Consider the following 23,796-nt stretch of genomic DNA (forward strand, 5'->3'; position numbering starts at 1 on the left):
GGTTATAGAGCTTACTCAATAATAATAAACTTAAAAAAAAAAAAAAAAAACCACCCTGGGGGACTCAGCACCTCTACTTACTTAAAAAAACCTGGAACTGATTCGAACGAACTGTTCCCCTTTCAGTGAACCCCTTGTTTGCATTTGTCAAGCTTACGCAAAATAACACGGCCACAAAGACCTTTCATGGTCACTGCTTGGGGGGAAGCCGGCCTTTGGTGTTGCCTAGTGTTGGGCAGGTAGGTGTCCGCTTCACTGAAAACCTGGCCGGACCACCAATGGGAAATGCGCGTGTGGAGCTTCCTTGACACTGCCTGTTTCTTCCCCGTAGGAGAACTGCGGCATATCACCAAGCTGAAGCCCTGGAGCCTCTTTGATGTCCTTGTGGAAAAGTATGGCTGGCCCCACGAAGATGCTGCACAGTTTACAGATTTCCTGATCCCAATGTTAGAAATGGTTCCAGAAAAACGAGCCTCGGCTGGCGAATGCCTTCGGCATCCTTGGTTGAATTCTTAGCAGATCCTACCAGTAGAGCATTCTGAGCTAGCAAATGTTTTCCAGTACATTGGACCTAAACGGTGACTCTCATTCTCTAACGGGATTACAAGCGAGCTGGCTTCATCCTCAGACCTTTATTTTGCTTTGAGGTACTGTTGTTTGACATTCTGCTTTTTGTGCACTGTGATCCTGGGGAAAGGTAGTCTTTGTCTTCAGCTTAGTAGTTTACTGACCCACTTTCTTCTGGAAACAATAACATGTCTCTAAGCATTGTTTCTTGTGTGACATTCAAATGTCAGTCTTTTTTTTTGAGCGAAAAATACTTTCCCCCTTGTGTTTTGGCAGGTTTTGTAACTATTTATGAAGAAATATTTTAGCTGAGTACTATATAATTTACAATCTTAAGAAATTATCAAGTTGGAACCAAGAAATAGCAAGGAAATGTACAATTTTATCTTCTGGCAAAGGGACATCATTCCTGTATTATAGTGTATGTAAATGCACCCTGTAAATGTTAATTTCCATTAAATATGGGATGGGGACTCAAATTTCAGAAAAGCTACCAAGTCTTGAGTGCTTTGTAGCCTGAGTTGCATGTAGCGGACTTGAACTGCTCCCAGGAGCTGTGCAGACTTTTCATTCCATAACAGCCCTTTTACATTGGATTTTAAACAAAGTGGCTCTGAGTTATGTCATTCCCTATATGGCACTTTAAAGCAAGAAAAGACATGCTTTCATTCGAAAATACGTACTATAGTTTTAGCACTCTCATTCATATTTTTGCATATTTTTAAAAGTACTTTTAAGGAAAAAGAGCAATTTCCCTTTAAAAATGTGATGGCCCGGTACCATGTGGTGTTGCGTCCTCCAAACACTGTAAGTTAAACTCTACATAGATTAAATCGGACAACAAAAACCATGTGCAGTGTGTGGAATTAGAAATATATATATATACACACATACACACGTATGTATATACATACGTATACACACACACACACACACACACACACACACACACACACACACACACACACATATATATACGTATGTATATATATATAGTTTTTCTTTTTTGGAAAAGCTTACTTGTGTTTCTCCAAAACCAAGGTGTGGTATGTACAGTTAGCGGTGCAGTGGGCACGACCCTAACGTCTCAGAGGTAACAGGGACCACGTTCATTCCATAGGCAGTTATATGCGTGGCTATAACAATTTTCTGAGCTTTCTCATTGTCTTCCCATGTATTGAAGTTGAGAAAATGATTTTCCCTTTGCAGGCTGCACACAATTTTGTTTATGCATTTCCTTAAAGTTTTAGAATCCAGGACACAAACCATAGTAGGCAATACGATTTTAGAATGTAATCTACAGAGGTGTATTTAGCCTCTTTTAGAAGTCAGTGGGTTGAATGTCAGGTTTTTAAAAAATTTTACATTCATTAAGGTGCCTCGTTTTTCTTGACTTTGTCCATTAACATTTATCCATATGCCTTTGCAATAACTAGATTGTGAAAAGATAACAAGTGTTGTAATAATAATCCATTGTTTGAGGTGCTTGCGGTTGTCTTAAAAATTAAAGTGTTTTGGTTTTTTTTTTTTCCAGACATTGCCTTGGTCATTGGCCTATATTTGAAGTGATAGAATCAACAAACATGTGCTCTCCTTTTAGTGCAGTGTGACCCAAACTAAAGGAAGTATCAACATCCCTATTGCAGGAAATGTAGTCGCACAACATGCATTAAGGCTTATTTAGTACATGGAAATCATTCATTGTGTTGTAAGAGTAGAATATGGCTTTCGAAGAGCTGCTGTAGTACAGATTCACTGCCTAGAATTTCAGTGATTCCTCTTCGTGTTCCATGAAATCCATACTAATGACATAGTGTTTGAGCATTGCAGATTTTCTTCTCTCTTTTTACCAGTTTTCACTGTGAGGGAACAAGACACAGTCCTTTAGGAGTTAGCATGGTAATCACATACCGCTGTGAGGTGCAACAGAACCACTTATGAAACGTGCATGCTGAGGTTTTCCGAGGAGGCTGTAGGTTACCACGTAGGTTCTACGACGGATGGTTGCTGCAGACACAGTTTCCGTAGGATCCGTTCTTACAAGAACCACAAAGTATGTCTTCATCTTCCCCTAACTGAAGAATTTGTATCAGGGTTATAGCACACTTGAATGAAATGTGTCTAATGCAATTGCAGCTCATGTTAGAAAATAAACTAGATTGTTACGAATTTTGTAAAGACCTGTCCCTAATAAGAGCCTAACTGGTGTACAATGTTAAAAAAAAAAAAAATGTTCTAGAAGGAATAGATGTTTGTATTAGGTATAGTATGTTTTTTTTGGCGGGAACCTGGTGGCTTGAGGATAAAGAATACATACAAGCCGAGCGAGAAGCGCTGGTTATACAGAACACTGCAGCCGGCTCGGACGTTCTAGTGAACGTCCTGCTTTTCCCCTCTGGTCCACATCAGGCCTTCATGGAGAAGGACAAGCAGTGGACCACATACATGATGATAGCAGATGAGAGGCTGGCTGGCTGGAAATTAGAACTGCCCAAAGGCTTAAAAAAAAACAACAGATACAGGGGCTTCAGAAAAGCCTAGACTTTTTAGCTGAAAAGTGATTTACTGACTTCTTCCTGTGCCTGGATTATACTTAACAGTTAACAGGACAAACCACTGTCCTTGGGCAGATAACTTCAGTTTGTATCCACAGCTGGGATTATTCCTTAAATTCCGCTTTTAAATTGTCCATTTTTTTTTTTTTTTTTTTTTATGACTTCAATGAAATTTTGGTAGAGGACAGTATTTGGGAGTATGTGTGTTCTTCATCGAGAAGTCGAGGAATTATGTAAGATCCTACAGTTCATAGAAAAGTTTCTCTATACATGATTTGTGTAGTAGGCCAATTTGTAACTGAGGAATCCTAAATCCTTAGGAGGACAGTCCTTTAAAGAGTTTGAATAATGCTGTTCGCTGTGCTAATAGTTAACCTTTGTTCTTGGAAACCGTTGGGCTGGGTGATGTAGAGCCATGTTTTTCTTGGACAAGTGTTTTTTTAGTGAATACGGGAAGTACAATTTTGTTTGCTAAAGTCAAGGAGGGCAAAGTTGACCTAAATTCTTTTAAAACTTGAAGCTGATTAGAATTGAGCCCTAAACGTGGCTCTCTTAGTGTGCCCTTATTAGCTGATTTTCAAAAAGAAATGGGAGTTAAAAGTGTGCAATGTGACTTTCATTACTGCCAGATATTATCCAGTCATTTTTAGTCTGTTCACTTGTTTCTCCAGCACACAGAATTTTTGTGCTGTGCCAAATTATGCCAACTAGGGAAAACTGGAAAAATGCGTTCGTGTCATTACTAATACTCCTCAGAGGCAGAAGACAGAATTTATTTTTCCAAAATAACTAGCATTTCCTATTTCAGCAAAATGTTCACTAGGCTGTTTTCATTTCACTTGAGAACTCTAAGGGTAACTAACGCCTTCTTCCTTTTCCTTTTGTACACCCAAAACGAAGTATTTTTTTTCCCTGAATACTATAGAGCTAGATAATAAATGTTAATTTAAGGTTTAGAGATAATTTTGATTAATCAGGACATTGCAGTCACGCATGTTCTAAAGTGTACAAGTTAGATATTTGTGTGTTTTTTTAGGTCAACTACTCCATATTTTACGGGCTCTAACTGTATCACGTGTGATGCTTTAATGATACGGGCTCACGTTGTACGATGTCAGATAGAAGTAAATGTGCACAGCATCTCCACAGCAGAGTAGATTCCTGTGAGTTGGCTCCTGCGACAGTGACAAGTAGGGACATCATAGGAACAACCCCTTACTGCTTCCTGATGACTGCTGAGGTGGTGGTCGCTAAAGAAAATGGAAGGCTCCTTACAAACTACATCTGAAAAACTGTAACTTTTTGTAAAAGACCCTTGTTTGAACAGACTCCAATCTCAGAAGTTGTACAGGACAATCTGGTAAAACTGACATAATTGTGATTTATTAACATGAATTAAAATGCCCAACCAGTGCTTCAATGTGACAGTATATTTAAAATAAAAAAGAAATTAAAGGCCATATACTGTACTACTCTCACAAAGATCACACAGTTTTGCAAAGACCTGTCATATGTACAACGCTATATATCCAATGAGAAAAGCTGTAAGCAGTTATATACGCAAAGGAAATGCAGTATTTACAGTGTGTCGGGAGACGTTAAAAATCATCTATACATTAAATTACATTTTGCTCGCAAATAACCGATAAAACAAAATGAGCCATGTCCACACCAAACTATAAAAATCTGTATTGCATTTTTTTTTTTTTTTATATCTAAGATGCACTCACAGAACTGCTGACAGGAAGAAAAATGAAAATCCTCATAGTGCCATTTCTTAGCTGTGTACTTAAATGCGTATGTATGAAATAATATAGAAAACATTCACTAAATGAATTTAACTGCAACAATAAAATTGAAAGATCATGTAGCATCAAATCTACTGCCAGAAAAACAGCTGGAATGTTCACTTACAAAATAAAGATACCTAATACTGGCTTAACAGCACATCTTTTAAGGAATTTTAAAAAGCAAAAATGGGAAAAATACAATGAAAGAGCACTGGTGTTTTTTTTTTTTATACAAAGTTTCATGTACAAGCTTTAAAAAGTACCTTAACAGGTACATATGAAATATACAGTTTATCTTACAGAACATTTTAAAAAATGTTTTTGGGGTCCGTTTTAATGCCACCCTGAACCGTGGTAATTGTTCTGAAATGTCGGTGGCACCTGCGCTCTGTGAATCGGGATTTGTCCAGGCACTGGAGATGCCTGCTGGGGTCCTTGAACCCCGTGTGGCAGGGCCACAGAGCCAGGATGAGGACAGAACCCTGAAGCAGTAGGTGTTGGAATACTGTTTGGTCCTTGGGGCTGGAGATGAGGACCTGCGACTGGTAACGGACAATGCGGCCCTGTTCCAGAAGGCTGGTGTTGGGGTCCCGGCCCCAGAGTGGTGTGGTGTGTGGCTTGGGAGGGATACGGTGGTACAGCCGGATGAGCACTTGAAGGAAACAGTGGAGGTCCTTGATGAGGCGGGTGGTGTAAGGCCTGAGCGGACGAGGTGTGGTGCCCAGAAGCCAAAACACTGGAAGGTGGCGGTGGCGGTGGCGGAGGCGGCGCCGAGTTGACAACATGCTGGTGTTGTGCTGGCAGACCTTGGAGTCCCGTGGAAGGATGGGGCGGTGGGTGGTGATGAGGGGCGGGACCAGGAGGCGGAGGGGGGGGGTGGCAAATGGTGGCCCGCAGTTTGCGAATGAATGTGCGACCCGGGGGTGACGGCGTGAACGGGCCCCACCACGTGAGCCACTGAGTGTTGCTGATGGGAGCTCGGCTGCTGGACGAGGTGCGGTCCTGGGGCAGGGGGTGGGGGGGGCGGTGGGGGGGACCACGGCGGCAGCAGTCTGATGGTGGATCGGGGGGTTCTGAGAAGGCAAGAAATGCCCTGGAGTAACATGGTGTCCTGGGACGGTTTGCTGGCTAGCGGAGCCAGGAAGTGCTTGATTTGGTCCCGACGCAAACACAGTCTGTTGGGAAAGCCCACCTTTAAGCTGATTATAATTCTGAAAGTTTGCAGAGGGCTGCTGGTTTTGATAATAAGACGAGGAAGAAGGGGGCGGAGGGGGTGGAGGGGGTGGAGCTGCGCTGTTCAGACTCTGTTGGTTGAACTGGGTGTAGGTGGCTGAAGATTGTCCCGAGGGGGTCTGCGTATATAACGCTCCGGAGGTCGCCTGCTGAGTGCTGGCTTGCAGGGTCTGTGCCGCGGGGTAGAAATTTCTCTGAGGCTCTCGCTGAGGGGTTCCCACCTGAGGTGACTGTGCGTGATGAGGCCTATAGGGAGACCCTAACTGCTGGGCGGGGGGCTTTGGTGAGAGATAACCGTGCTGTACCGGCGGGTGAGGTGTCGATGATTTGGGAGGATTTTCTACGTGAGGGGACGGAGGACAGTGCAACTTCACTGGCGCAGAAGGCAGCTTTTGTGGAAGTTGCTCGGATGAGCTTCGAACGAGTGGCTGAGGAGGATTCTTCGAAAGCGCTTGGGTGTTATTTAATAGCTGTTTCTGTTGGAGCTCTGTTTTCAGGTGAACACCGTTCTCAGCTTCTGACACAGTAACTGTGGCCTCCCAATGGGACTCTGCTTTTGTGAGTATTTTCCCATGTGCTTGGACAGGAAGTACAGGTCCCGGTGAACCAGGCTATGAAAAGGAAACAAATCATGTAAGAAACGTTTTATGTACATTGAGGTTTGTTATCGGTGGTATTTAATGTTATTTACATGTTCATTTATAAATGAAGATAGAGTCGAGAAGTCCATCACAGAGGCTTGGGATATTGAAAAGCCAGCTTTTTCAGAGGCTACAACAAGTTCTGATAACTAAGGTTAAACTGAATTCCCTGGATTAATTTTTATTAAGACCAGGTTAAGGAAATAATGGTCCTTACATTTAATTTGCCTTTTTTTCTTAAGCGATGAAACCTGCTTTTGAGGCTTATTTTGAAAGATTTCTGATAACCTTCAATTCCATAAACTGAAATTCCTACACCCTAATGATAAACCCAAACTGTTTTAAATATGTATGATGTCACGTATGAGGAAAAAGAAAATCTCCTATCCCTCATCTTTAGTTTCCAAAGATACTGCCACGTCAGACCACCCCCCCCATGTCATGATTCAGGGTGGTAACAGCATTTCTTTTCAATGAGTGTCACCTGACCTTTTGTTTTTTGAGCATTCACTGAGTGGTCAGATATTCTACGAAAAGACTGAATTTCCTGGGGTATGGAGTGGAATTCTAGGAGAAAATGTAAATTACTGAAGCACAGTGAGCACACTAGACCATTTGGTCAAAAAGTATCCAAAAATGACAACCGGATACTTGATACAGCAGAAAAATCTCAGTATGCATATTACCATCCACTTTTCTGAACAGCCTTGTTCAAAGGTCAATTTTATTACCTTGCTCATTTTTGAAGGGCTTTTACAAGTATTTTGAGAAGTGTCTGGGGATGGACATTCATTTGTAGTCACGGATTCTGGATTTTCAGGGTCAGGATCTGTAAAGCAGAAGAAACCTATATAGTAAACGTAAGATTGCGCGACAGTATTGTCTTGCAACTAACACTTTGTACAAAGCAATGTCAATTCTATTCAAACCAACTTTTTATAAAGGCACTCTCCCTTCTGATTTAAAAAGGTTCTTAAAACAATAATCATGATGGGTCCTCTGCTTACTGACCTTCCATAAGTTCACTGAAAGGAGGGACTGGGCCCTGGGGCTGCAACTGGGGAATGTGATTTGAATGAGATGGAGGTGAAGACGGAACATGACCCGGTGAGCATGGGACACATGGCGACTCTGCCCCTGGAGGTGAAGCAGACCCAAAGACAACATTAGAACCGCAAAGAACGAGGGTACATTGTGGTCAGCTGGCTCCACTTTTGGGCAGAGGCACAGGCTCACTTACCACTATCTCTGTCTTTTCGGTGATCGCTGAGGAGTAGCGCTCGCTGGTAACTCCTTTCTCTCACCTGCTCCACTGAGGTTGAAGCGGTCCTTGAACATAAAATCATACCGTCAATTCAAGGAAGGTACTGCCAGCTAGATTATTCTTTGTCCTGGATGGTCAACATGTCCTCTCAGACCAAGGCTTTTGCTCTGCTGGGAGAATACTTAGGTGTAAAGCTTTGAAAACAGCCTGTCTTTTCTTTATCCTCATATATTTAAAGAGCTCAGTCAGACTCCATTCCTTTGTCTTAAGGCAACTCCTTGGTGGAAGGGAGCAGGGGGTTGAAGGGTGACATATCAGCATCCAGAATGTCACTGCAGGGACCCATACCCTTTATAAATTACCCTGTGTCTGACAGCAGGAAGCTCTTGGGGGTAAGGGGACCGAGGAACAACGTGAATGAGCCCTTCTGCCCTTTGCCAAGACCCACCTATATCTGGCCTCTATTCCTACTGAAGAAGTACTAAAGTTGGTTCTTCTTCTCTGTAACTGGTAACAAGGGCGTATAAGGAAACTGCAGGATGTTGACTATGATACAAGTTCTTTGGAGACGAGTATTTGTATGAAAAACGTGAAAATTATCAAAGAGGAAGCACAGTGGACCCTTAACAGGCAGATGCATAGCTGGTTTAAAAGCCTATCAGCAAAAAGGATCTCTCTGAAGTAGGACCACAGACGTCTATCTCCTCAGCACTGGGGGAACGACGACAGACAGGAAGAGAGTTCCTTAACAAAAGCGTGTGCTTTTCAGAACAGCAGACTTCAGGTCTTTACAAACACGGCTGCGTTCAAAACCAGCTATGTAAGGGGTCCTGACTGGAGGATAAAGAACACCGACTGCTTTAATTACATATGCATGCATACTACCCAGAGTTCTAAAGTTCCCAGTTAGGTTTTTTGAAACAGGCTTACCACTGAACTTCTGGTTCATTCTTCTCGCTGGCGGAAGCTTCCTTAACGGGACAGTTATTGCTGGTGTCTTCTGAAGCAGCGCTGTAAACCGTAGGCGGCGCCGGTAACGGCAGGCCCGTGGTGCTCTCTGCCTGCTCCCCGCTCTCGGTCCTGCCGCCACAGCTGTCACCGCTGCTGCTCGAGTTGCCACTTGCATGAGGGGACACACTAACCAGGGGAAAGTGGTCTGCCTTGGAGCCGCTTTTCCTAGCTTCACGCTGTCTTTTACGGTATTCTAGCAGGGAGACCTGAAGCAAGAAAAGGAAAAGCAAATCTTTTTTTCTTGTTTTATATGTCAGAATCAATCTATTCTTTTTTTCTAAAGAGAATTACTGTATTTACATTAGGAAAATTATGTAAAATAATTTTTGAACAAATAATAATAATTAACAATTACCAATGGCTATTATATTGCCAGGCATTGTATTTAGATGATTTACATACATTATCTCATTTAATCCTCACAACAACCCTATGAAATAGGTATATTATCATCCCCATTTTACAGATGAGGAAATTGAGTAACTCACTCACTCAAGGTCACACAGCTGGTGAGTGTTGGAGCCGGGATTCGAACCTAGGTCTTACTTGAAAGCCCGTGCTCTTTCCACTATACTACATTGCTTCCCACAAAGTTGCCAACTGGACTCTGTTATAAAAATTAAAAGCACACATCACTAAAATTCTTTTGACTTGCAAAGCAATAAGCCTATTAACAAAGAAAATATGTGTTGTAGTCCATCCCATTCCTCTGAGATAAGGCATTCTAACAGTCTCAGTATGTCTGCCAACCAAATGGTGGTAAATCAGGGAACTTCAAGTAGTATCTATAGAATACTTTCCAAATATTCATATCCGTGGTCTAAATACTGTCGATATTATGGATTAGGAAAGAAGCAGGGCTGCCTGCTAACATGTAAAATAAGGATAATAGCACAAATATTATTCAACTCTGCTTCTCTGGCTGGGAAGTGGTTATTCTTTCAGTGAAATAAATCATCTAGAGGTTTCAATCTCTGAAACCATGCTTAAAGAATGTCCCACAGTTCACTAGAATGTTTTACTTGTCTGTAAACATATTCTAATTGAGCATTTAGAAAAGGTTTAAAATGTACACATCAAAACTTTAACTTGAATAACTAAGTATGAATGCCTCCCATAACTATAATAACCCTCAGAAGTAGTATGAAAAAGACACTATTAAAAGGACTAAAATCGTTAAATTTGTAACCTTTTTCTTTTGTGGTGGATTCTGGGGTGTGCAACTTCCGTCGATCAAATTGTCATTAACAGTCCGTCCGAAACCAGAAACAAGCCCATCTTCTGAAGTACAAAACACAGGTGTTTCCATAAATATGCCTCTAGTATCATCCTGCATCAGGCACTTTGACTCACTTATTCGGAAGCCTCCTCCAACCTCCAACTGATGTGAGGGTGTCAGGTCCCTCAAGTTAGAGTTTACAGAGAAGTTAACTCCTGTTCTGTCAGGACTCTTTACCCAGGAAGAATACATTGTGCCCCGTCCAGAGTGAGTAGATTCCAGTTGGCTGGTAGGATCAGTCCTGTCATGTGTAGGTGGTTCCATGGTTTTAAGTAAGGCAGTCTGCTCGATTGAATCGAGTCCCAGTTGAAGGTCTGACACAGAATCCTTTTCTCCAGGGCACTGCCTATTGACCTCAGTCCTACTCCTGGGGCTGGTATAACCGATAGTCTTTATTTCTTGCAGACCCAGGTCAGTTAAATTAGAATTTCTAAAAGGCCCCAGTGTTAACATGGTCGAAGATCTGTCATATCCCTGTTTACAGAATTAAAACAAAAAAAATTACACAAATAAGCACACCTTGAGACTACTTATTTTAAAATCTCATAATTTAAACAAAATAATAATAGGCAAAGGTCACTAATGTCAATAACCTTATTGAATAACTCCTTACCTCTTGATTATAAGTGCGTCTCTTAATTTCTGGAGAACTTTCTGGGGAAGAAATATTCTATATAAAAGAAAGAATTGAAAGTTAAAATATAAAAATTAAATCCATGATATTTATAGAAATGAGAACAAACTATTACACAGACTTTGGTTTTAAACTTTCTTTTGTTTTATTTCTATTCCCCACATAAGATACCTGCCTCAATTTGATATACACAGCCATTCAGTCTGATGCTGAGTATCAAAATAAGATGAACATTATGCTCATTTTAATAAAAATGTAAAAGTTTAAATTCACATAAGTGAATGTTCCAAATCTGCATATTTGGTTTGTTAAAAACTTTTTTTCTACTCTCAATACACTGGGGGTTGCTATTAAATACCAATCCCACAGGGGTTCCCCCCCCCCCATTTAAATTTCTCACCTCAAAGTGCATGGTATTTCCTGGTGTGCCAGGAGTTACTGGGGTAACTGGCGAATATATGGGCTTATAACCATTTCTACAAGCTTCATCATCTGATTTTATCCGTGGAGGAGTGGCAAATGATGGGTCCGTGGGAGTAATATCTGTGTGGGTTGGTGTAGCATATGGTGAGGGAGTAGGTGTGGAGGTTTCTGAGTAAGCAGAATCTAGCAACTGATAAAGTCTTCGTTTTTTTAGTGGTGTAGTTAAATCTGTTGATGCAATAATAATTCACAGACATTATATTGCTGGTATGTGCTACAATCTGTAATATATTCTGGGAAAGATCAAAACATCAACAATAGTAATTATGATGACTTTCACCCCCAAACTAAATTTCAGGGTTTTTAAAGATACTACTAACATGAAGCAATCTCTCCCCACCCCTCCCTGCGTTAATTTTACTATTACAACATGCATTATCTTGCCAAATGACTTACAGGCCTAGGAGTTTCTAAGAAGTCTTACAAGTACAGATGTTAATTTAATCGATTTATTCTAAGAGTTCTATTGAATCTGAGAAGCAGCCCGTAACTTCACCCCTAAACCCCAACATACATAGTACTACAAATGAAGGTTTTCATGTTTATCTTCATCTAAAAGGTTAGAGGACAGAAAAAAGTTAACAATATGCTTCTTGGGGCCCCTGGGTGGCTCAGTCAGTTAAGCGTCTGACTCTTGCTTTTGGCTCAGGTCATGGTCTCAGGGTTGTAACATGGAGCCTGCTTGGGATTTCCCCCCCTCCCTGCACATGCTTACTCGCTCTCTCTCAAAAAAAATGCTGCTTTTATAAAGTACATAATAACTAGAATATGTTTGCTGTAAAAACCATTTACATCCTGCCACATTCTTCACACTAAAACAGTACTGAAAAGAAATTCTACCTGGAAGAGAACAGCTATCATTTAATAGCAGTGGACTTTTACTTTCACCATTGACTGTAGGACTTCTGGATCTTTCTTGACAGGGTGAATTAAATCTATGTAAAATTGCTGAGTTTTCCTCTTCTAAAGCTTGTTTCAACCATCGCTGAAATACATAATAAATGAACAGAAGTCAGTTTGTAGCTGTTTATACAGCCTGTAAATGTAAAGCTGATGCTAAAAGCATTTCACTGCCAGGAATGATAGCAAGGAAGGAGACTGGCCTTGGCTCATCCTAGATTTATATAGCCAAAGAACAGTTTACCTTCTTGCATGAGCCAGAAATGTTTTCACTAGGTTCTTTTCTTCTCCTTTTTTCTGAAAGGAATGGTGAAGTAAATCTGATATAGTGCTTAGGAGTAGAGTATACGTGGGGGCTGTAAGTGAGGCCGGGTAAAGAATTGAGCTGTGTGGCTAACACTTCAGGATCTGTAGTTATGCGCAGAGGCCTTTCTGAAAGGCTGTCAGAAGGTTTTCCAGTCTTCTCATTCTTCTCACTTAACCATTCACTGACCAAGTGCTAGAGAAAAGAGAAATCCGGATCATTCTACATGTAATTACAGTTATACAGATGCTCCTATAGAACACTCTGACCCCAAATCTGAAAACATATTACCCAAAATGAAATATTTAAATCATTCATATGTCTAAAAAATCAATCCATCATTCTACATTTCCTTGGGTACCTCCTCTTACTCCTAAAATTTTTTATACAATAGTACTTTGCAGGAAGAAATCACATAATGGTACCTTCTGTAAAAGAGTCAAGTCTAAGAGATTCAGTACCATCTTATAAACACACAAAAACACTAAATTTAGATTTGCTACTGCTTCTATGACCTGTTTGTTAGAAAAATCTGATTTTATGCAGTGCTTTTCTACCCTGATTGACTATCAGAATCCCTAGGAGATGATGAGACCAGTGTATATACATTAAAAAAAAAAGGGAGGGGGGTGTTGGCATTGACAATCAATATTTAAAATTTTACACAATCCTTTTTAAAATTCTGTTGATTTTTTTAATTGACAGTGCATGCAGTTCAGACTTTACTGGTAACATGAATATGCCTGATCCCTAAAGTATAACGATTACTCACTTTTCTTGTAGGCTAGTTTTAGTTATTTAATAAAGTTTGATTGTAATGGGCATGGAAATAAGGATTACATTTATCAGCACAAGCACATTTTGTCTGCTGTGTGGGCACTGATCTTTTCTATGTGGGTATCAAATGTATCCTTTTTATTTTTACTGGAAGTGTAATTTGTTAAAAAAAAAAGTACTAAAAGTAGTTAATACATTCTTACACATGCAGATAAACACACATTAAAAGAATGATCTACCCACATCCTGTCTTCCAGAGATAATCATTATAAGCATTCTAGTATCTTTTTTTTTCTCAGTGTCTATACAATTGGTTATGTCCAGAACAAAAACCAGAAAAGCACATGGAATCTGCACCCAGATGCCTGGATTATGCATCCTGGCTTTGCCACTTACACTGTGACCTTTCCATAGGTCAAGTTATGCAATCTTTCCACATCTCAATCCTTATCTGTCAAAGAAGGGTCAAAATAGAAACTAGCTCTACAAACAGGGTTATTGCAAGGATTAAAAGAGCTAAGTAACAAAGTTCTTCAAACAGTATCTGGCACAGAATAAGTACTATGTATTATTAAATTGAATGAGGCCTTTACATTAGGAGAAATCATGATAATTCGGTACTCAAACAGTATACTGTTTAAAAGAAGGGAAGGGGCACCTGGTGGGTGGCTCAATCGGTTAAGCATCAGACTTAGGCTCAGGTCATGATTACGTGGTTTGCAAGTTTGGGCACCACACTGGGCTCTGTGCTGACAGCTCAGAGCCTAGAGCCTGCTTCAGATTCTGTGTTTCCCTCTCTCTGCCCCTCTCCCACTCCCACTCTCTCTCCAAAATAATAAATGCTAAAAAAATTTTTTTAAATAAGGGAATACCATCAACAAAACCTGTGGCAAGAGAGGCTTTTTTAGAGAATCAAATACGATATAAGAGTCTACATCTCAGGTCAGGAATTTAAGTAAATTGATAACACCACAATAATTTAGTCACTTTAAAATTAAAAGGCAGGAATTATGTCCTATTTGTATCTTCTCTTTTAACCATGAGTTTTTCTTTTCACTAATCCAAATTACAAAGAAAAGGTGCAGTTATTTTTTGTCCTTCCAAAGTGGGCAAGAATAACTTAATTGTTTGGTTTTGTTTTTTTAATTCCAGTATAATTAGCATACATTTAACTGCTCATTAATAAGGCAAGTGTTGGCTTGTTCAAGATCTGAGGGGCTGTAAGGAAGAGTACAGACTTCCAATTAGAACTGTATTTAGATCTTATCTCTAACTAACCCTCTGATTCACTGTGAAAGTACATTCCTGGGCTCATCCTGGTTGTTTACTGATATATTTCTCCTGGCCTCACACTACCTACAAACTGTGCTGAACTTGGTAAAAACAAAGACAAGATAAATTAAGTCTCAAAATATTTTGTTACAAAAGTGTGCAAGAATTACTATTTATGATCTAACCCCTCCCCAAAGAGTCTAAGGATTACCACTTTGGTATCTCTGCTCCAATCTACCATACTCTACACTGGGGATGGGGGCTTCATATGGATGTTATTTCTGAGCTGTAAAGTTCAGGTTGATTTACCTTGATGAATAGTTTCATAATTGCCTCATTCAATCTGACAGTTTTTCAAAGATGAACAAATTGATCTAAACCTGCCCTTCCCTTACGGCAATCAGTAATTCCTTCACATTTAATTTTTATTATTTACCTATACTGTGAAATTTGTAAGAAATACAAAAAAATAAAGGATAACATGTAAAACCAGTTGTTTCTGAGAAGTGTAAACTTAGTACATAGGGCATGCAAAAATAGCAATTTTGATAAATTCTTAAAATCACTGCATTATGATTTACAATACGAAAAGGTCTTCTTGATATACTGAATATTATAACTGTCTTTATTAACAATAACGCAAGCATTTTTATTAACTGATTTTTATAGTTCTGTGATTCTCATTCTTGGTTTAAAAAAATTTGTCAGGTGGGGCTGCCCAGGTGGCTTACTCAGTTATGTGTCCCACTCTTGGTTTTGGCTCAGGTCATGATCTCATGGTTTTGTGAGTCTGAGCCCTGCATCAGGCTCTGCACTAAGAGTGCAGAGCCTGCTTAGGATTCTCTCTCTCCAGCTCTCTTTGCCCCTCCCCCGCTTGCGCTGTCTCTCTCATAATAAATAAATTAAAAAAAAAAAAAAAAATAGGGGCGCCTGGGTGGCTCAATCAGTTAAGCGTCCGACTTCGGCTCAGGTCATGATCTCACGGTCCGTGAGTTCGAGCCCCGCGTCGGGCTCTGTGCCGACAGCTCAGAGCCTGGAGCCTGCTTCCGATTCTGTGTCTCCCTTTCTCTCTGCCCCTCCCCTGTTCATGCTCTGTCTCTGTCTCAAAAATAAATAAACATTAAAAAAAAAAAAATTAAAAAAACACAATAAAACTTTGCTAGGTGTAAAAACTACGCCTGTTACTCTGTTTCCTAATGAGGTTTTACAGAGTGTATCTTAAAAACACAAATCTATTTCACATCATAAGACACTGTTTTTAAAAACAGTTCCTACATTCATTAAGAATCATACCTTCTTTGTTTTAGGGTACTTTGTAGGACATTTATTAAGTGCTGGAACTTCAGTTTCAGTAATTATTTCTGCTAGTGCAGTTTCAGTTTCTGGTTCTATTGCAAGCACAGTATTTTCAATATCATTTTGTTGTGAAGTAACTTCTAGATCAGGAGAAGACGGCTGGATATCTGAGCACATGCTGACAGTTCTGTGTCTGCGCCGCTGCTGCCCAATGTGAGTCCTGCTCCGAGAAAAGCTTTTTCTCTGTTTCGTCCTATTCACTTTGGCAGGGGCAGGCTTGCTAGCAGTTTCTTCTTTTGCTTGTTCCTAATTCAAAATACAACAGAGTGGAACTTTTGATACTGTGTTTATGTAAGTGAGAAGCTGAAATCTAAAAGCATTAATTCATTTCAGGAGCTAATTTCCTTAAATGTTTTTCTGAATTCTGATATATACTACATTTACATTTTCTTATTGAAAAACAAAGCAAATAGGATCTTGTATCTCAAGTCTAAAATCTCCTAGCATTTGAAAAATGCCACTGAGCAGCATTAGACAGAATTCCTTACAGATGCAACTAAACCAGGTGTGACAGTCTCACTGGAAAGTGCTTAAGGGGTGAAAACAAAACTAAACCTGAGTAGCTTCGGCGTCACTGACAGCCTGCGCGTCTTTACACTCTGTTTTAACTTCGGTTTTGGCTGTGCTGATTCTTTCCAAAGCTTGTTCTCTTCTTTTCTCTCTTTTTTCAAGTCTGGCAAAAGCTTGCAGAATTGCTTCCATTTTCCTTTCTTCTCTTGTCTACAAAATTTAAATTTCAAGTGGCATAATAAATGTCATTGCTCTGAAGTACAATTCAGAATTGCAAATGTTCATGGCAAATGTAAAAAATAAATTCTGGGATGTTGTTAGCAAAACCTCCTATTGATGATACTTGGGGAGTGAGAGGGAACATATACACTGGAGAACCTCAGAGTCCAAAACCTCTCCAGAAACCCTGTCATTACAAATATATTTCATGAAAGGAATGAATACTTGTTGGATCACTGTTCACGATACAGATAAAGCAAAACAACAACAACAACAACAACAACAAAAGCATCAAAAACTACCTTGCTCTACCAAACTGAAAATCTCTTTCTTTATAGGAAGTTAGTCATTTTTTCAAATAAGATTCGAAAAGTTCCTACGTTAACAAATGTTGAAAAGATTACATAGAAACTTAGGGAGCGAATATATTATTGACATTGTGGTACCAGGATATTACAGGCTGAAGTGCTGGGTTCAAATTATGATTCTACCAGTCATTTGCTATCTTTGTGACCCTAGGCAACTTCACAACCTAGTTAACCTTTTTGAGCTTTTTACAAAATGTAATAATAATTACACTTCACTGAAACGTTACTGAGTTCAAATAGAAGGTATCTGTGCAGCTTGCCAACAGCACTTGGAAAATGGTGGGCATCCCCTAGGTGTCGATTATTATTTGTATTTTAGCTTTCTTGCCCTCAATTACAATTCTTCTAAGGCATCCTTCTTCCTCTGACCTGTCTTCCGCTGACAGTTCAAGGCAGGGACTGGAACAACAAGAGTTCCTCTGATCTTCAGTTCTCTTTGGAGAGAAAATATTAAAAGCAAGACCCAGAGCCTTGGCCTGTGGGCCTGGCAAATGCTTCAGTTTTCAACCAGAAACAGGAAGAAGCACTTTCATCACCTGTCCAGTTCTCCAAATGAAAAGAACCAAGTCCTGAGTCTCAGATCCGTTTGGCTTTCCTCTTGTGTCAGTGACATGGGGGAGAAGGGTTCGAAACTCAAGGTCGGGATGCATGCATAGTCTTCTCCAACTTGGGAGTTTTAGTTCCAGTAATTACTAGCAGTTTCAAGCATTAAGACACCTATACTCTGGAAACTTTGGCTTACTACTCTTGCCTGTATTTTTTTTTTTTCATTTTTTACACTCAATAAGGGGACAAAAATCATCTGTCAACAGAACTACTCTGACAATAGTGACTTTCTAATTAATCAGTCTTCAAAACAAGTTATCCTCAGTCTCTTTATATTACAGGTAAGAAAACTGAGGTCCACGGAGGTAAGATTGCTTGTTACATGTCTGCATCTTCCTTCTCTTGCTCTGGCACTAAAATAAACGGCAGAGGTGAAAGTAGTCTTTTCACTGGAACTGGAAGTTTTAAAGCTGAATTCTTTCCTTAGTTAATTTCTATCTCTGGTCTTTTAATCACTTTACTCAACCTCCTTGCATCTTATGGCTCTCAATTAAAACCCTGTCTCTATATTAGGGCTTTTCTAAAATCCTAAATTTAGAAATCTGGAGTGATTAGAAAATAATTTGGGGGGCACCTGGGTGGCTCAGTCCAGCTTCAGTTCAGGTCATTATCTCGTGGTTCGTGGGTTCATGCCCCACATCAGGCTTGCTGCTGTCAGCACAGAGCCTTCTTCTGATCCTCCTCTGTCCTCCTCTCTCTCTGCCCCTCCACCGCTCATGTTCTCTTTCTCTCAAAAATAAATAAAAAATGATAATTTTCATAACTGCTTCACCTGTTGAACAGGGGACCGGGTGTGGAGAGAGGAGAAGGAGCTAATTACTGTGGTTATTTTGTCTCTTCAAAAAATTTTAAAATAGATCTGAGAAAAGTACATTTTTCCAGAAGAAACAAACTTGGCAAGAATGATTTTATGTGTAAAAAACTTACCAGTATTTAAGGTAATATGAATTTATGACAAAATAAGTTTGACATAGTCCAGTATTCACTGGTTTTAGATGGTCAGAATGAGAGTCAGAGATTGATACAAGGACCAAACTCATTCATTTAAAAATTTTTCTAAAGGAAAATCCTTTAGAGATGACTCCATCTTTTTGAGCTAGTCAAGATCTTAGGGGAAAAAAAAAGTCTAGTCCTGTGCTGAAGAAACCAAAGCCCATGTGTATTAAGTGACTCACTCAAAGGCAGAGCCATAATTCTTATCCAAGGTTCCTGGTTCCTAATTTACTCTCTCCATTTAACCACCAGTGACACTACATAAGCAAAATAAAGCATAACTCCTCTCACATTTACTACAACTGTCAGCCAAAGCACTAAAGAGATATCCTAATACCTTTAACCCAACTTCATCTTAAAAACACACAAATGTTGGAAATGTAAGCATGCCTTTGATTTTCTACATGAAAAAAATCATTAGCACACTGATCTAATTTTATTTTAAATTCCTGAAGGTTCCCAGGTCATTCAGCATTTTCACCAATGCATCCAATACATTCTTTGACACATAACCATACGTATAGTATCTAGTTAATGACTGAAAACTTAGCATCAATTTTACAGACCTACCTGAAAAATAACCAGTTTTATATATGGCTTAGGGTAGTGACAGCCTGTGTAGGGGATCAGTGAAATTAGGAGTCCTAATTAACCTCAGCAGACCCTAACATCTGTGCTTGATGTAGTTGAGATTATACTTGTCACATAAGACATGTTCTATAACCAGGACTCATTCCAAGCCCATGAGCAGACCTCAGGATCACTGTATTATCTGTGAGCTGGGCAATTATTGACGCTGATCCAGAATTACAGTTAAACAGGTTTGCCTTTCAGGAATGAAACGGACACACTGTTAACGCTGGAGTATTGGGAGCTAAGCTGAAACTATGAAGGCTCTCTGATGAGATCAACAGATTGCTTTTATGACCTGTATCTTAGTTTATGGTTTTACAGCAGCAAATATAGAGTGCTGTAATTCCTGTAAGCAGAATAAAGTCTGCTTACTGTCCCTTAAAAGCATTTTATCACTTGAGGAGTGGGTATTTTGAAAATTTTTATTCTAATTTTGTGCTTCCGTATGTAAACACTGGAGCACAAACCTGACTTGAAATCCTCTAACTTGATATGCTTGGAAGAGACTATAGAGAACTTGTTTAAGACTCCTATTCAACAAATGCGGAAAAGGTAAAGTCCAATATAGTTGTAGGGGTACATACTAAAGAACATGGCTTAAAGTTTGATACAATATTGCAACTGAAAAAATAAACCCCACTGAGTAAATTGTTATAATTCATCCCAATTAGCAATAACTGGTACTTTTTAACTGAGTGAAAATAAGCTGATGAACTGTGCCCCACACTAGCTTTAAAGGGAAATGTGCTTAGTAGTAGAGTTAAAGAATTGAGAAGGAAACAAAATGAAGACATCTAGAGACTCAAGGTTTCCTTTTTTCCCTTGCTAACAGATAAGAAGTGGTTCTTCTTAAAAAACTTGCCTTTTAAAGGAAAGGGAACCAGGAGGGCCAGTCTGCTAAATTACCCCACCCATAGCCTTGAAACAGAAAGTAAAAGGGATTCCTTACTCAAATGACTTTGCTTATCCTCTCGAACAAGACTTAGAGATTAATTTATTAATCTTTTAAAAAATGGTTAAGATTATTGATTACCAATAAAATAATTGCAAATAGTCAGTATGGCTTGTGGAGTACCCCCATTTCTTCTCTACCACACAATGATTCAGTTTCTCTGCACAGTACTGTTTCCTCTTTGATATTTGTTTCTTATTCTATGCACCTGTGTTCCATGAAAGCTTCTCCAGAACCTTGCCTTCTTTTTCACCCAGTACTTTCAATGGTGCTCAGTGTATAGCAAACACTCATTTTTGTTAAATGAATAAGAACTGTATATACATTATATAAAGCATATGTCACTGTTATATGAAAGCATGAGTGAAGTATTTAAATGAGATTTGGGAAATCTTGAATTTATTACAAAGCAGCTAAAGCTGAATATCCTCATTTTGTTTGAATAGAACCCCAATAAAAATAAATGGGTTCCCATTTGCTGTTCAATACCATAATGTCATTAGTTACTCGTCTTTAGAAACACAATTCCTAAACTCTGTGATGAGAACATGGGACCTAAGAAAATCAGAATTGGTAACCGACATCAACTTAATCATGTTATAAGGAGAGAAAAGTGAGATGGGGGATGTATTCACATGTCATCAGATGGCTTTCCTGGTAAGGCATTTATCCTGATATCTTACTATTAAAATTTCCTCGCCATTTTCTAAAGCTATCTTCTAAGTCAAGTTACTTCCTAGAGGAATTAACAGTAGTGTTTTCCCACAGGATGCTTGTTCCATCAGATAAAAATCTGTGGGATGTCAAAGGTATCACCACAAACAAGTTGGAAGGGTGTCAAAGTTTACAAAATGCCTTCATAAACAGAATTTTTCAAATTTTTAAACACACCACCACGTATATACTGAAGAACTCAAAGTTGGGGATCTAAAGCACTGTTTACTAAACTCAACTGGCCCCAGAGCTTCCCCCGCCCCCTACCCCACAAAACATATTAGTGTTCTGTGGAATAATTTCTGATGTGAAGGATAAGAAAATTATGGCGAATCCTGCATCCTGGCAAGGCCTCCAGGGCACTACCTGGGCTATAAGGAAGCTTCACTTAATTCACATTCATGGGCCTACCTATATCTCTACTTAAATGGCTGCCACAAATATTTAGTAGGCTCATTTATGTACTTTATAAACACCTGGAATTTTTTTCCACAGGAACTGGGGGCTGTAACAATTTATAAAATTATAAATTCTCACCCTTATGTAGTTTATATTCTAGTGATCTTCAATTCTTAGTATCAGCAGATACTTCAGGAGGGTCTTTTCATGTCATTATACACTGGGTGGGGCAAGCCTCATGTTTATTTAAAATTTTCAAAAGCTTTATACTTTAATTGATCACATGTTAGTTCAACAAAATACGATGAGCTTCCCAAAATCTAACCCCTTTCTGCATACTTTCTTTACCTCTGACAAGGTTATATGGCCACCTCACCTCCCCTTACTTCACCTCCCGTGCATCTGGGGGAATCCACTCAGTAGTGCCCTGGTTTTGGAATCAGGTGAGTATAAACAGCCTACTTGCATTTCAACTGCCATAGCTTAATGGGGTTGATTTTAAGATTCTCTAAAGTCAGTTCCAACCACCGCCAAAGAGGTATCTCTTACTAGCTAAAAGGAAACCATCTATTTATTCAGTTCTATACCATTTAGACACAGGTGTGCTTTCGTAAGTAGGTAACAACTTTCTAAGGGGGAAAAATAATAGAGGGAAAAAGAAATTTTTTAATAAAAGAATAGCTTTCTATCTGGCCACATAGTAATTTGAATAAACATTCTTCCATGAAATCTTTATCATTCAACACTTAATGTGATCTGCTATCAACCAAACTTATCTCCCTGTTCCCCCACCCCAAAAAACCACCTATATAATCCCAGCCAAATATGATTTATCACTTTTATAATTACCTCCAGGCTCTTTCCCCTGGAGGGCTATTTCTGTACTCCATGTAACTCCATACATTGTACTCCATACAATTTAGTTACAAGGTAATCTGTACTTGTTTAAACCCCACCCCTAAGGTCCATCCTAAATAGTACCTACTTCATGAAATGGTCTTTGACCCTACCTCCAACCACAGCTGTAAGTTACCTACCATATTTATAGCTCCTTTACCACATTTCTTGCTGCACCATAATAGTTTCTATAAATGCCCTGAAAGGCAGAGACATTGGTCTTCCATTCTTACCAAAAAAAAAAAAAAAAAAGACAAGCAACCAAAATACATACTTCCACCAGTGCAATTTTTGGAGACTGAGCAAAATGCTAAATATTAGGTCATGTATGAAACTTCCATTTGTGTAGGTAAACACTGTCAAATCAACAATTTCATATGGCTCAAGCTATACTACAAAAGGATAGGCTAAAGTATATTTGAATTTGGACATTACATGGTATTTATCTGGGAGGAGAGTAGGACTAACTCCTTTTGTATCCCAATCTTGTAAATCTACAAGAGAACTAGTACCCAATAATGATTTAAAGTCTTTCCTCTCACAGGAGGAAATTTCAGTCAGTTTCTCAGGAGCTGACCTTAATGTTTCTAACTACTACTGTTAACCTACCCAATACAAAAGGCAGACACTAAAGGCTGATTAATATTTAAACTTTTCAAAGCCAAATATTTTGGTCCTCAAAAATACCAGTATGTGGCAAGGGGTGGGGAGAGACCATGCCAACTGGCTTAAGAATCCCAACAGTGCTTTTACATTCTGCTTATTTGACCATACCCAAAAATTCTGTAATTAAAATATCAAAGCAAATGTACCAATTAGAAATAACATTGCAATGATTTTGAGGGTCAAGGAGCCAAAGATTTTTAAATATTTATTTCATATCCCTTTAAAATACCAAATTCTAAACACTAATACTTTGCAAGTTTTCCACATTTTATTTGTATGAAAAATACCCAGCTGCACAGCAGCTACCTTAGAGGCAGATATTAAAATGAATATGCTAAAATGGATATAAAATTTAAAGCATTTGCCTACATTAATATAGCATACTAACAGGTAAAATCCTGACCAAAAATGGATTCCCAAGTAAGCCTTTTTGTTTGTCCAAAGTTCGATCAGCAAAAGGGTATTTCTATTTTCTGGGATCTGAAAATGAGGATGTTCTAAAGTTCATGGATTTTCTCAGCATTAATAGATAAATTTTAAAAGTAGCCCCATAGTCATAAAAACTTTTAAACAAAATGCAACCTGAGTAAAATTATTTTAAGGGCATATAACCTGTTTTTTAAAAATTTCATGATTTTTCAAAGTGATTGTTGTAGCCCTTAACTTATGAAAGAGGTTCCTCCTTATCATACACATGCATCATCCAAAACCAGTGATACTCCAAATTGGTTTTGCAGATTAGCGCAAATATGCTGCTGTGGCAACTGTGGAAT

The 23,796-nt window shown here is 39.1% G+C and overlaps 2 protein-coding genes across 15 annotated transcripts in view; one reads left to right on the forward strand and one right to left on the reverse strand.

The window, feature by feature from the left end:
• The window catches only part of SRPK2 (SRSF protein kinase 2), a 253,782-nt gene extending 252,999 nt beyond the window's left edge, over nt 1-783 (forward strand). For 11 of the 14 annotated variants that reach the window (XM_019451229.2, XM_019451231.2, XM_019451223.2 and 8 more), the window contains one exon: nt 332-783. In XM_019451229.2, the coding sequence (XP_019306774.2) occupies nt 332-516 (185 nt within the window). In that variant the 3' untranslated portion in view covers nt 517-783. The other 3 variants (XM_019451228.2, XM_019451232.2, XM_019451224.2) reach the window with 2 other exon arrangements.
• Nucleotides 784-4,483: 3,700 nt separating this feature from the next.
• The window catches only part of KMT2E (lysine methyltransferase 2E (inactive)), a 99,013-nt gene continuing 79,700 nt past the window's right edge, over nt 4,484-23,796 (reverse strand). Inside the window, 14 exon segments of the mRNA XM_019451219.2 lie at nt 4,484-5,788; nt 5,790-5,945; nt 5,947-6,756; nt 7,518-7,615; nt 7,798-7,923; nt 8,027-8,115; nt 8,981-9,267; nt 10,251-10,814; nt 10,954-11,010; nt 11,375-11,625; nt 12,298-12,442; nt 12,602-12,856; nt 16,004-16,312; nt 16,622-16,786. Of these exon segments, the coding sequence (XP_019306764.1) occupies nt 5,246-5,788; nt 5,790-5,945; nt 5,947-6,756; nt 7,518-7,615; nt 7,798-7,923; nt 8,027-8,115; nt 8,981-9,267; nt 10,251-10,814; nt 10,954-11,010; nt 11,375-11,625; nt 12,298-12,442; nt 12,602-12,856; nt 16,004-16,312; nt 16,622-16,786 (3,855 nt within the window). The 3' untranslated portion in view covers nt 4,484-5,245.

Source organism: Panthera pardus, unplaced genomic scaffold (assembly GCF_024362965.1).
Source record: "Panthera pardus isolate Hobbes unplaced genomic scaffold, ASM2436296v1 HiC_scaffold_8, whole genome shotgun sequence".
Taxonomy (NCBI): Eukaryota; Metazoa; Chordata; class Mammalia; order Carnivora; family Felidae; genus Panthera; species Panthera pardus.